Raw genomic sequence first — 13,276 nt, forward strand, 5'->3', positions numbered from 1 at the left:
AGCAGCCTTTCTTAATGTTTGTTGAAGATATGGATGCCAATAATATAGTATTGTAAACATCCGCTGTGTGTTTTATTATTGTTATTATTATTATTAATTCAATGGTATCTATCTGTTGCTGTTTTGTCCTTTTTTAACACTTGGCACTGTGAACTCATATGAGGGAGTCATGCAAGAAATGCTCCAATAGGTAACATAATTATGTCATGATTTGCCCCTGCTCTGTTTGTGATTAGGTTTTTCTGCCAGTCTGTCCTTATTGATTTCTTTTTATTTGCTTTTTTGATCATCAGTTTATTTTGCTTTGTCACAGCTGCTTGTTTTCTGTTCATCACACATGAGCCACATCTTGAGTTCCATTCTGCTTCAGTTTAATCTTTTTTGATTTTTGTTCATCATTGCTTTTGTCACAGCAAAGGAAAACTGATCACAGAAAAGAAAGAAAGCAAAAAGGAAAAAAGATCATTTCTTTTGACACCATACAAACTCACTGGCAATATCACCCAAGTCATCCAGAGGCATACAGTTTTAACTTATGGTTAAACTTTTAACCAAAAGAATTTCAGACACGTTATTTAAATTGTCACGTCTTAAGTTATATAAAATAAAATATCAGATATATGTTTTAGTTTTAAAGTAATGCACTAATTTTGAAGGATTTAGTGTGGACATGCTGTCTCCACACAGTGCATTATGGGTCATATCAGTACATTCACGACAGGAGAAATGCATTTGAGATGCTCTGATCAGGCTCCACACGGACAACAGCATTAAACACTTTGTATATTGTGCCTAAAACTCTCGTGAATATATTCTCTGGGTTTATAGACATTGTTATTGTGTTTGTTTTAGGTAAAAATGCCAGAAGCAGCCCAGGTTGCTTCTCCATTATTTTCAATTGGAATCATTGTGAGCTGCAATCGCTTCCTGTTTGCTCTTTAATGTCCTGCTTATGTCAAACACTGTCTGTCCTCTTTGTTCCAGAGTAATATATATAAGATGTCTGAAATTCACTTTGCATTTATTAAATTCCACGCATCTTAAATGTAGCAGACACGGATTATTTATTTCGAATATTTGTTTTAATAATACTGATCACACTTCAGCCACATGTTGAGTTCCGTTCTTGTTTAGTTTAGTTTTGAGTCACTGTTTTTGATTGTTTCATGATTGCTTATGTCACTTGTTTGATTTCTCAGGTTTACCACATTTGTCTTTGGTTGTATTATTCATGTCAGTTCTGTTCTAGTTTCAGCTTTTGATTTTCTTCTTGCCCTTGTTGCAGTCTTTTCCATTTGTTGTCAAATCTGATTCTGCCCATGTTTAGTTTCCATGCAGCCTTTGGTTTGAGTTGTTCTTCTCTGTCTTGTTAGTTTAGTATTGTTAGATTATGGTTTCTAGTCATGTCCATGCTGTCACTGCACTCCCTTGTGTGTCTCTTCTCATCTTGTCGGACTCTGTAGTTTTCTCTGGGCCCCTCCCCAATCAGACCGGGAGTGACATGTTTAGCCGCATGTTCTCCTTGAATTGCTGGCTGTCTGAGTGGTGTCCAAAAAATGAGGTGGGCTTCATAGATAATTGGCAAAGCTTCTGGGGAAAACCTGGTCTTGTTAGGAGAGACGGCATCCATCCCACTTTGGATGGAGCAGCTCTCATTTCTAGAAATCTGGCCAATTTTCTTAAATCCTCCAAACCGTGACTATCCAGGGTTGGGACCAGGAAGCAGAGTTGTAGTCTTACACACCTCTCTGCAGCTTCTCTCCCCCTGCCATCCCCTCATTACCCCATCCCCGTAGAGACGGTGCCTGCTCCCAGACCACCAATAACCAGCAAAAATCTATTTAAGCATAAAAATTCAAAAAGAAAAAATAATATAGCACCTTCAACTGCACCACAGACTAAAACAGTTAAATGTGGTCTATTAAACATTAGGTCTCTCTCTTCTAAGTCCCTGTTGGTAAATGATATAATAATTGATCAACGTATTGATTTATTCTGCCTAACAGAAACTTGGTTACAGCAGGATGAATATGTTAGTTTAAATGAGTCAACACCCCCGAGTCACACTAACTGTCAGAACGCTCGTAGCACGGGCCGGGGCGGAGGATTAGCAGCAATCTTCCATTCCAGCTTATTAATTAATCAAAAACCCAGACAGAGCTTTAATTCATTTGAAAGCTTGTCTCTTAGTCTTGTCCATCCAAATTGGAAGTCCCAAAAACCAGTTTTATTTGTTATTATCTATCGTCCACCTGGTCGTTACTGTGAGTTTCTCTGTGAATTTTCAGACCTTTTGTCTGACTTAGTGCTTAGCTCAGATAAGATAATTATAGTGGGCGATTTTAACATCCACACAGATGCTGAGAATGACAGCCTCAACACTGCATTTAATCTATTATTAGACTCTATTGGCTTTGCTCAAAAAGTAAATGAGTCCACCCACCACTTTAATCATATCTTAGATCTTGTTCTGACTTATGGTATGGAAATAGAAGACTTAACAGTATTCCCTGAAAACTCCCTTCTGTCTGATCATTTCTTAATAACATTTACTCTGATGGACTACCCAGCAGTGGGGAATAAGTTTCATTACACTAGAAGTCTTTCAGAAAGCGCTGTAACTAGGTTTAAGGATATGATTCCTTCTTTATGTTCTCTAATGCCATATACCAACACAGTGCAGAGTAGCTACCTAAACTCTGTGAGTGAGATAGAGTATCTCGTCAATAGTTTTACATCCTCATTGAAGACAACTTTGGATGCTGTAGCTCCTCTGAAAAAGAGAGCTTTAAATCAGAAGTGTCTGACTCCGTGGTATAACTCACAAACTCGTAGCTTAAAGCAGATAACCCGTAAGTTGGAGAGGAAATGGTGTCTCACTAATTTAGAAGATCTTCACTTAGCCTGGAAAAAGAGTCTGTTGCTCTATAAAAAAGCCCTCCGTAAAGCTAGGACATCTTTCTACTCATCACTAATTGAAGAAAATAAGAACAACCCCAGGTTTCTTTTCAGCACTGTAGCCAGGCTGACAAAGAGTCAGAGCTCTATTGAGCTGAGTATTCCATTAACTTTAACTAGTAATGACTTCATGACTTTCTTTGCTAACAAAATTTTAACTATTAGAGAAAAAATTACTCATAACCATCCCAAAGACGTATCGTTATCTTTGGCTGCTTTCAGTGATGCCGGTATTTGGTTAGACTCTTTCTCTCCGATTGTTCTGTCTGAGTTATTTTCATTAGTTACTTCATCCAAACCATCAACATGTTTATTAGACCCCATTCCTACCAGGCTGCTCAAGGAAGCCCTACCATTATTTAATGCTTCGATCTTAAATATGATCAATCTATCTTTGTTAGTTGGCTATGTACCACAGGCTTTTAAGGTGGCAGTAATTAAACCATTACTTAAAAAGCCATCACTTGACCCAGCTATCTTAGCTAATTATAGGCCAATCTCCAACCTTCCTTTTCTCTCAAAAATTCTTGAAAGGGTAGTTGTAAAACAGCTAACTGATCATCTGCAGAGGAATGGTCTATTTGAAGAGTTTCAGTCAGGTTTTAGAATTCATCATAGTACAGAAACAGCATTAGTGAAGGTTACAAATGATCTTCTTATGGCCTCGGACAGTGGACTCATCTCTGTGCTTGTTCTGTTAGACCTCAGTGCTGCTTTTGATACTGTTGACCATAAAATTTTATTACAGAGATTAGAGCATGCCATAGGTATTAAAGGCACTGCGCTGCGGTGGTTTGAATCATATTTGTCTAATAGATTACAATTTGTTCATGTAAATGGGGAATCTTCTTCACAGACTAAAGTTAATTATGGAGTTCCACAAGGTTCTGTGCTAGGACCAATTTTATTCACTTTATACATGCTTCCCTTAGGCAGTATTATTAGACGGTATTGCTTAAATTTTCATTGTTACGCAGATGATACCCAGCTTTATCTATCCATGAAGCCAGAGGACACACACCAATTAGCTAAACTGCAGGATTGTCTTACAGACATAAAGACATGGATGACCTCTAATTTCCTGCTTTTAAACTCAGATAAAACTGAAGTTATTGTACTTGGCCCCACAAATCTTAGAAACATGGTGTCTAACCAGATCCTTACTCTGGATGGCATTACCCTGACCTCTAGTAATACTGTGAGAAATCTTGGAGTCATTTTTGATCAGGATATGTCATTCAAAGTGCATATTAAACAAATATGTAGGACTGCTTTTTTGCATTTACGCAATATCTCTAAAATCAGAAAGGTCTTGTCTCAGAGTGATGCTGAAAACTAATTCATGCATTTATTTCCTCTAGGCTGGACTATTGTAATTCATTATTATCAGGTTGTCCTAAAAGTTCCCTAAAAAGCTTTCAGTTAATTCAAAATGCTGCAGCTAGAGTACTGACGGGGACTAGAAGGAGAGAGCATATCTCACCCATATTGGCCTCTCTTCATTGGCTTCCTGTTAATTCTAGAATAGAATTTAAAATTCTTCTTCTTACTTATAAGGTTTTGAATAACCAGGTCCCATCTTATCTTAGGGACCTCGTAGTACCATATCACCCCAATAGAGCGCTTCGCTCTCAGACTGCAGGCTTACTTGTAGTTCCTAGGGTTTGTAAGAGTAGAATGGGAGGCAGAGCCTTCAGCTTTCAGGCTCCTCTCCTGTGGAACCAGCTCCCAATTCAGATCAGGGAGACAGACACCCTCTCTACTTTTAAGATTAGGCTTAAAACTTTCCTTTTGCTAAAGCTTATAGTTAGGGCTGGATCAGGTGACCCTGAACCATCCCTTAGTTATGCTGCTATAGACGTAGACTGCTGGGGGGTTCCCATGATGCACTGTTTCTTTCTCTTTTTGCTCTGTATGCACCACTCTGCATTTAATCATTAGTGATCGATCTCTGCTCCCCTCCACAGCATGTCTTTTTCCTGGTTCTCTCCCTCAGCCCCAACCAGTCCCAGCAGAAGACTGCCCCTCCCTGAGCCTGGTTCTGCTGGAGGTTTCTTCCTGTTTAAAAGGGAGTTTTTCCTTCCCACTGTAGCCAAGTGCTTGCTCACAGGGGGTCGTTTTGACCGTTGGGGTTTTACATAATTATTGTATGGCCTTGCCTTACAATATAAGCGCCTTGGGGCAACTGTTTGTTGTGATTTGGCGCTATATAAAAAATTGATTGAATTGATTGATTGATCTTGGTTCTCATGTGTTCACACCCAGTCTCACTTCTTTCACAGTTGATCGTTGATGTTCTTATCTCCGTTCCAGCTCTTGTATCTGTTTTCCAAGTACCTAGTCATAGTTCCTCGTTGCTGACCGTGCCTGTTTTTCTTGACCTTGCCTTTTGTCTTAGCCCTTGTAACTTTGATTGCCATGCTCTGACCTCAGCCTGTATTTTTTGACACCTTTGTATTACACCTGTGTGTACCTTCACCTTGTTGACTGCCTTTTTGTGGACCAGACTCTCTGCCAGAATTTATGATAAAGCCTTTTATATCCTCCCACCTGCTTGTGAGTCTGCATTGTGGCTCCTACCTCAGCTCCCCTAAGAATCATGACAAATTAACTTGTGCTTTGTAATGTTTTACAACTACATGTGCAAATGATTTTATATGAAAGACAGCAGAACCAAAATTCAGCCTTTCTGAGTAGAAGAAACCTGCAGACCAGCCAATCAGTAAATATCAAGTGAATAATAAATTTCTTGTACAGGTGAGTATTTTAACATTTCTTGCAATACATTTTAAACATTGTTGGTTGATTCAAGACTGTCGAACTCGACTGTCAAACTCAACTTGAGGAAGTTGGCAGTTTTGGCCGTTTTCAAATCCTCACCATCATCCTGCTCACCAGCCATCGAATAACAGTGCCAATGCACTTCTTGCTGAATATCTTCATTGCTGGTTGCCGACTCACCAATCAGTGTTTAGCGGAGGCATTTTACCCATAATGCCTTTCGTATCTGTCTGTGTTTGTTACAAAACTTCAGAATTACTGCATTATTTAACATTAAAAGATATGTATATTTAACTTTGTACAAATGACAGAATTGACATTAATTGAGTTATTCTATCGGTATTAATTTTATTTTTAAATTCAAACCATAAGTCAGCACTCTTTATTTTCCAAGACCTCCGCCTTACAGCAACGCTGTTATTGAATAGAGAGTTGAGGTTCACTGCTCCTCTCAGCCGCATCTCTGGTGCAAGCTAAGTAGTAAACAGGAGCTTCCAGCAGGGGGCTCAGAGACAGAAGTGCTGATTCATTGTTTGGGTCTGTGGTCGCCTTTGATGCTACCAGAAGCGATCGTGGTGTTAAAACTCAAAATCAGCTTGTCAGTAGTTACAAGTGTACCGGAGACAATACTGGAAGTTATCGGTTAGCTGTAGCTTCCGATAAATTTCTGGGTGGTTTATCGGTTTAGCTTTATAAAACATAACTTTTCAGTTAGCTAATTATCTGTTATCGAAGCTGCCTTTTTGGTTAGCTGTGGTCACCACTGCCCGTAGGACCAGTGACCCATAATGCCGGCAACCCGTAGGACCAGTGATTCAACAGTCTCTCAAATCACAACTTTTTAAAATGTAATATATTAAATGAAGAAAAAAATGTTGATCCTCGTGTGAGGCATTCAAGAAATGTTCCAATGTGTCACATATTTAACTTGTGCTTTGTAATGTTTTACAACTTACGTGTGCAAATGAGTTTATATGAAAGACAGCAGAACCAAAATCCACTCCTTCTGAGGAGGAGAAACCTGCAGACCAGCCAGTCAGTAAATATCAAGTGAATAACAAATTTCTTGTACAAGTGAGTATTTTAACATTTCTTGCAATACATTTGACACATTGTTGCTTGATTCCATGTTTACTACTGTCTTCATGAAATAAATATAATTATACTTTTTAGGGCTCCCACAGACTGTGATGATGATGTTTGAGACTGTCCTCGAGGAAGTTGGCAGTTTTGGCCGTTTTCAAATCCTCACCATCATCCTGCTCGCCAGCCATCGAATAACAATGCCGATGCACTTCTTGCTGAATGTCTTCACTGCTGCGTTGCCATCTCACCACTGTGATATCAGCACCCTGGATGATGGAGTACACTTCCAAAATTTAACACATGAGCAGAGACTGGCTGTCAGCATTCCTGTGGGAGATGACGGCGGCATGAAGTCCTGTGAGATGTTTGTAGAGCCTCAGTTCCAGCTCCTGTCCAATGGCTCCAACAGCACCAACCTGCCCACAGTTCAGTGTCAGAGTGGATGGGTCTATGATCGCTCAACCTTCACATCCACCCTGGCAACAGAGGTAGGGGGGGAAGTGGTGAGACCTCAGACGTGCTTCCACTCATACAATCGCCTTCAATACAAGCTGAGACTTAAATATTAATGTTTCATCCCCTCACTTGTAAACAGAACTGGCTGTAAAAGTACTGGGTTGTGTTGACCCCAGTCCATGTTGCATTTGTCCACTTACATACTGATTTCTGAAAATGGATTGAATACATGTAAAAATGCCGGCAGTTCTCAGTTGGTTTGGAGTATTTCTGATTATTGTTGTGACCAGATGATGTCTTTGTGGCCAAGGTGGGGTTCAAACAACAGATTGCTCGTACGTAAGTCTAAGGGTCTACCAGGTCAGCCAAAGAGGAATTCCCCACTCGCTAAGTCAGAAGGAACATCCTTTCACATATTTTCTGAACCTTGTTCCATTATTATTATTGTGGTTATTACTGATCCTCTTGAATTAAAGCTCAAAGTTGACTTGACAAGTTAATTTTGATTGATTTATTTCAGCTCTGTTCTGGTGGCGTAGAGACACAATTACAAGGTCAATGTCCAAGTGCGAAGATCTGGCACAGTCCTGCATTCAAAAAGAAAGACACCAATGAAAATAAAAGACATTTTTAGAAAGTCGATGTCAATTCAATAAATTTCCATGACAAGGGAAATAAGTCTTCAGTTGATCTAGGCTGTGTTATAGTTAGACCAGAAGACAAGGTTAGGATCTGAAATGCAGAGTAAGGATAAAGCCAAATATTTATTGTGTGAACAGAGGACAGTAATACTACACACATTCCAGGAAGGAGATGCCAGAGTAGGTTAGATGCTGACTTGACCAGAATGCTTCACTATAGAGTTCCCAGACCAGTTGGAGGATGGAACCAGAACCAGGACCAGGCAGCCACGACGGAGCTGACAGGTGACTGGAATGCTGGAGGCAGAAGAAAGAGTTGTCAAAAATGCAAAGATAAACAGATCACAGAAGAAAATCAAGAGAGTAATTCACAGAGGATAAAGAACTAATGCCAGGTCCCACATAGGCAGAGTTTCTGGCAATTGTAGAGAATCAGGACCGGAGTTTAAGTACAGGTGTGGTTGATTGCCGGCAGGTGTGAAAAATCAGCTCCGTGGTGGGGTGTCTGGAGGAACAGGAGGGGAGGGGGAGCAGAGCTGACACAGGCAGTACAACATTACCTCCCCTCAATGAGAGCCCCCAGGCGACCTACCAGGCTGGCCCACGACACTCAGGAGTGCTCCTCAGGTCCATAACTCTCCCAGTGTTGGGGAAAGTGTAATGCACGGACCCGCAACAGAGGGCGAAAATGAACGGTCAATAGATAATCCAATAAATACAATTTATTGTGGCAAATGTGCACAACAGTTCGAATACTGCTTTTAGACACTCGATCACAAAATATAATAGGTGACGTGTAGGCAGGCCCGAGGGTAGGAGACGCCTATCCAGAGAAGAGCCGGGGCCCACAAGGTCCCGCCGCCAACGAAGACCTGCAGTACACTGAAGCCGCCAAGTCCCGAGTCCCCAGGTGGCCTCTGCTTCCAGCTGTCAGATCCGGTACTGCTGGCAGGAACAAAAACAGGTTAATGGTGGGTGTGTGGACACCCAGTAAGCATTAAGCAAACTCACAGTTCTTATCCACTTGGAGGGAACACCTCCACCTCCAGCTCAGGAACAATTTAACGGCAGAGCCTGAACCACTAGAAGTTCGTCACTCCTCCACCGTCCACAAACCCAGCTCCCAGCTGCAAATAGAGGTACAGGAACTCCTGCAAATAGTTCAGAAAAGGATTACGTGCAATCGGCACAACAACGGCTGAGAATTTACCTGTGTGGTAAACTGATATCTCGGCAGAGATGTGGTGTCTCCTCCAGGCTTTTATGGTGCAGTGATGATGATTACTGACAGCTGTCAGTCCTGGCTCCTGGGTAGTAACTGCACCCTCTGGTGCCTGAAACCCGACTACAGGCATGGCGCCCTCTGGCGTTGGCCAGCAGTACCTCCTCTTCGGGCGGCCCACACAACACCCAGTGCACCAGATCCTGGAAACCCCAGTACTGCATTTCCAGAATCTGGTGCACAGTCCACGCTGGATGGCCATCCACAAGCCGGGCGGAAGGAGGGGGATCAGCAAGAGGCCACAGGGTGCTGGTGTGGACAGGCTTCAGCCAAGACACATGTAATACAGGATGGACCTGAAGCAACTGAGGCAGATGAAGAAGGGCCGTGGCAGGGTTGATGAGATGGTCAACCACAAAGGGCCCAAAATACCTCAGTGCCAATTTCCTGCCCGCTGACTTGAACGGGAGATCCTTGGCTGAGAGCCACACCTTCTGACCTGGCTGGTATTGGGGGACTGGGGTCTGGTGCTGGGTTGCATGGCATGTAGTCCAGTCCAGTAGTCCAGTAGTAACACACTATGCCAGTATGGTAGCCATAAGAGAGTGAAAATAAATGCATCTTAAATCTAGACTTGAATTTCTCCACAGAATCTGACTGTTTTATTGACGTAGGGAGATCATTCCACAAACCAGACTCACAATAATAGAAAACTCTGTGGCCCGCAGCCTTTTTATTCACCCAAGGGACACAAAGTAATCCTGCACCCTGAGAGCAGTCAGGGGTGCCCGACGGAGGCCCTGTGTCTTTAGCCTTTGGCGCATGCCGCCTCGTGTCCCCCTCTTCCTTAACCCAGACAGCCTGTGGCTTCCACCATAAGTTTCCAGTGGAAGCTCAGGATGGATGATTTCTGCAGGAAAGATCACCATGGGATCCACAGTGCAAACAACATTATTCCGTAAATACAGGAGGAATTCACAGCCATACCGTGGTTCACCAATTCCAAAAAAGTACCAAAAAAAGCCTAAAAAGTACAGGAGGATCATCATACCCCGGTGAGATCATAGATTTTGCTTCCATAACATCCCAATCCAGTAAATTCAGTATAGATAAAGATGAAATGCACACACCGGCAACACACACACACTGTTGCTACCTGTTGCCATTACCAGCGCCATCAGATTTAAACTTGTTTAATTGAATAATGCAAGGCAATCTTCTACGGACTTTATGTGTATGATATTGCCAGCAGTTATCGGCATGTACAACTGAGTATCATTACACAGCAACAAAAGGTAAATCCCAAAATGCTGCAATATGTGCCCAGGGGTGCTATATGAAGGGAGAAAAGCAGGAGTCTAAGATGGGACCCCTGTGTCACCAAGGGAGGGGGAGTAGATACCAAGGCAGTACAACACTAACACAATATGCTGCAAATTCTGTGACTGGGAATTTTGTGGAAGAAAATAAAAGGCCAACGACTATTTCCACATAATTGTTTGACAAATAACACCAGACATGGAATTCTCTCAGTTATATACTTAATTCCTATGAAATCCCAAATGTGCTAGCATAGGTTACGACTTTGGATGTGGAATACCCACATTTTGGTTGACAGAACTAAAGGAAGTTGGTCACACTAAAGGTGCGTTTAAACATAAGCAAGTAGCGTTACGAATGTCATTTTTTCTGTCATTCGTGACACATTCCTGACATTCTTAATGTGACTTAACACATCTGAATTGGTTTCTTAATAGTGTGTGTTGGTGCGTGATATTCTTGATATTCGTGGAGCATGTTCCACGAATGTCACACACCACCCTCCTTTCGTCTCACGTCGTGGAGGTCGCAACTGAGTGTATTGATCCATCTTGATGAGTAGTGATCCTTAATAGAACGTGACAACATTCGTAATGGTTCCTGTGATGGTTCTTGGAGCCCAAACTGTCATGCGTTATTACGAAGTGACACGGAAACTGTCAAGTTTTGACACGACTTGTAACGCGGCGTCACATTTCACTGCGCGCCACGGCGAATCAGTTTTCTGTCACGTGTGCACAATCAAACTCGGCTCCAAAATGTCGTTTCACAGTTCCTGCTGAAGCTCCTCAGGATGCTCCTGCAGGAGTTCCACCTGCTGTTGTAACCGATGAGCGGGAGAACGAGTCTGAGCAACCAGAGGAGCTAGAGGAGACTCACATGCAGCCAGACATCTCTGCACCTCCTCCAGTCCGGCGGAGGAAGAAGCGTGCGCACAATTAAACCCTGCTGCACCGCATTCAGTTTGATTGCTGACACCAAGTCAGTTAAAAGTCAAATGTCACTGCTCTTCAACGCGCTCCTGCAGGTGTTCCACCTGCTGCATGTGCCTGATGTTTGGGAAAATGCGCCAGACGCGAGCCGCATGAAGCCACACATCTGGCTCTGTCTGTCTCCTCCTCTCTGCGCCACTCCATGGCACAGAGCCCAACTATGCATGCAGTCACAAAAGTCTTCTGAAAAACTGCAGCGATCTGAATTCGGTGGATGAATATGGGTGTGTGTGTGTGGAGAAATTCACCTCGTTCACAACGTGACAGAACTTAACGATGCGCTGTTACGCGCAATAGCACGCGATAGCGCTTAACAACGCAGAACACTATTCTTGACTGTGCGTAATGGTTCCTGATAATTCTCCGGCAACATGTGCCATTAATCGTAATGTGTGGTAACAGGTTGTAGCAATTCCTGAGGACACCTGACTCCTCTGCCCCGAATACATTCGTGATCAGCGGCCAAGAATGTGTACTTCGTGGCATTCGTGACTTGTCGTCGTTATGTGTAAACGCAGCATAAAGAGCAGCAAAGAACTTCTGTTATAATCTGAACCCTGGTAGGTTGAAATGATTTCTGGCAACACAAACTGCACAGAGTGTTCCTGCAAATGCTAACATTAAAGAGGAAAGCTACTATGAACAAATCATATTTGGCTTTTTCACGCTTGTCAAGGTCAGGTATGTGTCATATGTTTTCTGAAAAGTATTTGGATTTTATTGCCACTACATTTGAACTAATTTGTAAGAATTTATATCCTGAGTATCACTTTGTGTTCTCTGTTATCTCCGTTTCCAGTGGGATCTTGTGTGTGAAAGAAAACAATTAGCAAAAGCAACAAGCACGATCTTCTTTATTGGAGTGGCAACTGCCTCACTGGTGTTTGGATTCTTCTGTGATAAGTAAGTGCTGAGTTGAAGCCTATATGACAGCCATACATTTGTTTTAATGTTGTCATTGGACAGATGAGATGTATTTGGTTTTTGGTATTTGGCTTTTTTTTTTGGGGGGGGGGGGGGGGGGGGGGGGGGGGGGGGGGGGGGGGGTTGGCTCAATTTAACACTTGCTGGCTTATGTCAAATAGGTCACACTGTTCTTTTGGTCTGTCTGCTTATCCTTCCAGAAATAAAGAAAACAATGTCATTTAAATAAGTGACATTTAATACAGAGGGAAGCCTTGGGCCTAATTTACTAAAAATTCCCACATAATTAACGTTGAATTGTTTCGGTAGTCATCTGCACATTAGGGTGGTGTTAGGAAAAATGACCTAAAACCCTCTGACACAGACATAATGACACACCAAGGACGCAGGTTTCAACATTTAGAATATTTTATTTAAAGCTTTAAAGGTACATGTCAAACAGAGTGTAGGTCTGAAGACAAGTACTCAGAACATTCAGTTTCACGCCACTTATATACAGTCCCAAGGTGTGACAAAGTTCATTGAATCAAATCATATGATGCCATAAGACAGTCAGTCTCAGAGTCCTTTATTGCTCCTTCATCATGCACTGATGAAAGAATGTCTCGCCTCATCAATCTTATCTCTGCTCTTTGCACACTTCCCTCTTCGATGGCCCTGTTCAGTGGTGGGCACAGCTAACCAACAAGTTAGCCTCGATAACCATTAATCAGATAACTGAAAAGTTATCTTTTATGATGATAAACTGATAAAAAAAATTTATGTTGTGGTTTGCCCCTCGTCTGCTGGTTTGTCTGTCTTTGTGTTTGCAGGTGAAGTTGAGGTGGAGCTGCTGGGTGAAGTTGCCACATGTGTATCTGCTGTGGGTTGCTCGTGGGCCCTGCCCCATCTGTCAA

General features: G+C 42.3%; 1 protein-coding gene across 5 annotated transcripts in view; it reads left to right on the forward strand.

Moving 5' to 3' along the window:
- Positions 1 to 5,699: 5,699 nt before the first annotated feature.
- LOC117523751 (solute carrier family 22 member 7-like) overlaps positions 5,700 to 13,276 on the forward strand; it is a 113,878-nt gene continuing 106,301 nt past the window's right edge. For 2 of the 5 annotated variants that reach the window (XM_034185364.1, XM_034185363.1), the window contains exons 1-3: positions 6,725 to 6,813; positions 6,913 to 7,313; positions 12,256 to 12,359. In XM_034185364.1, the coding sequence (XP_034041255.1) occupies positions 6,930 to 7,313; positions 12,256 to 12,359 (488 nt within the window). In that variant the 5' untranslated portion in view covers positions 6,725 to 6,813; positions 6,913 to 6,929. Of the gene's footprint in view, positions 5,716 to 6,724; positions 6,814 to 6,845; positions 7,314 to 12,255; positions 12,360 to 13,276 lie in introns of those variants that run through there. The other 3 variants (XM_034185362.1, XM_034185360.1, XM_034185361.1) reach the window with 3 other exon arrangements.

The sequence above is a fragment of the Thalassophryne amazonica genome, chromosome 13 (assembly GCF_902500255.1).
Source record: "Thalassophryne amazonica chromosome 13, fThaAma1.1, whole genome shotgun sequence".
NCBI lineage: Eukaryota > Metazoa > Chordata > Actinopteri > Batrachoidiformes > Batrachoididae > Thalassophryne > Thalassophryne amazonica.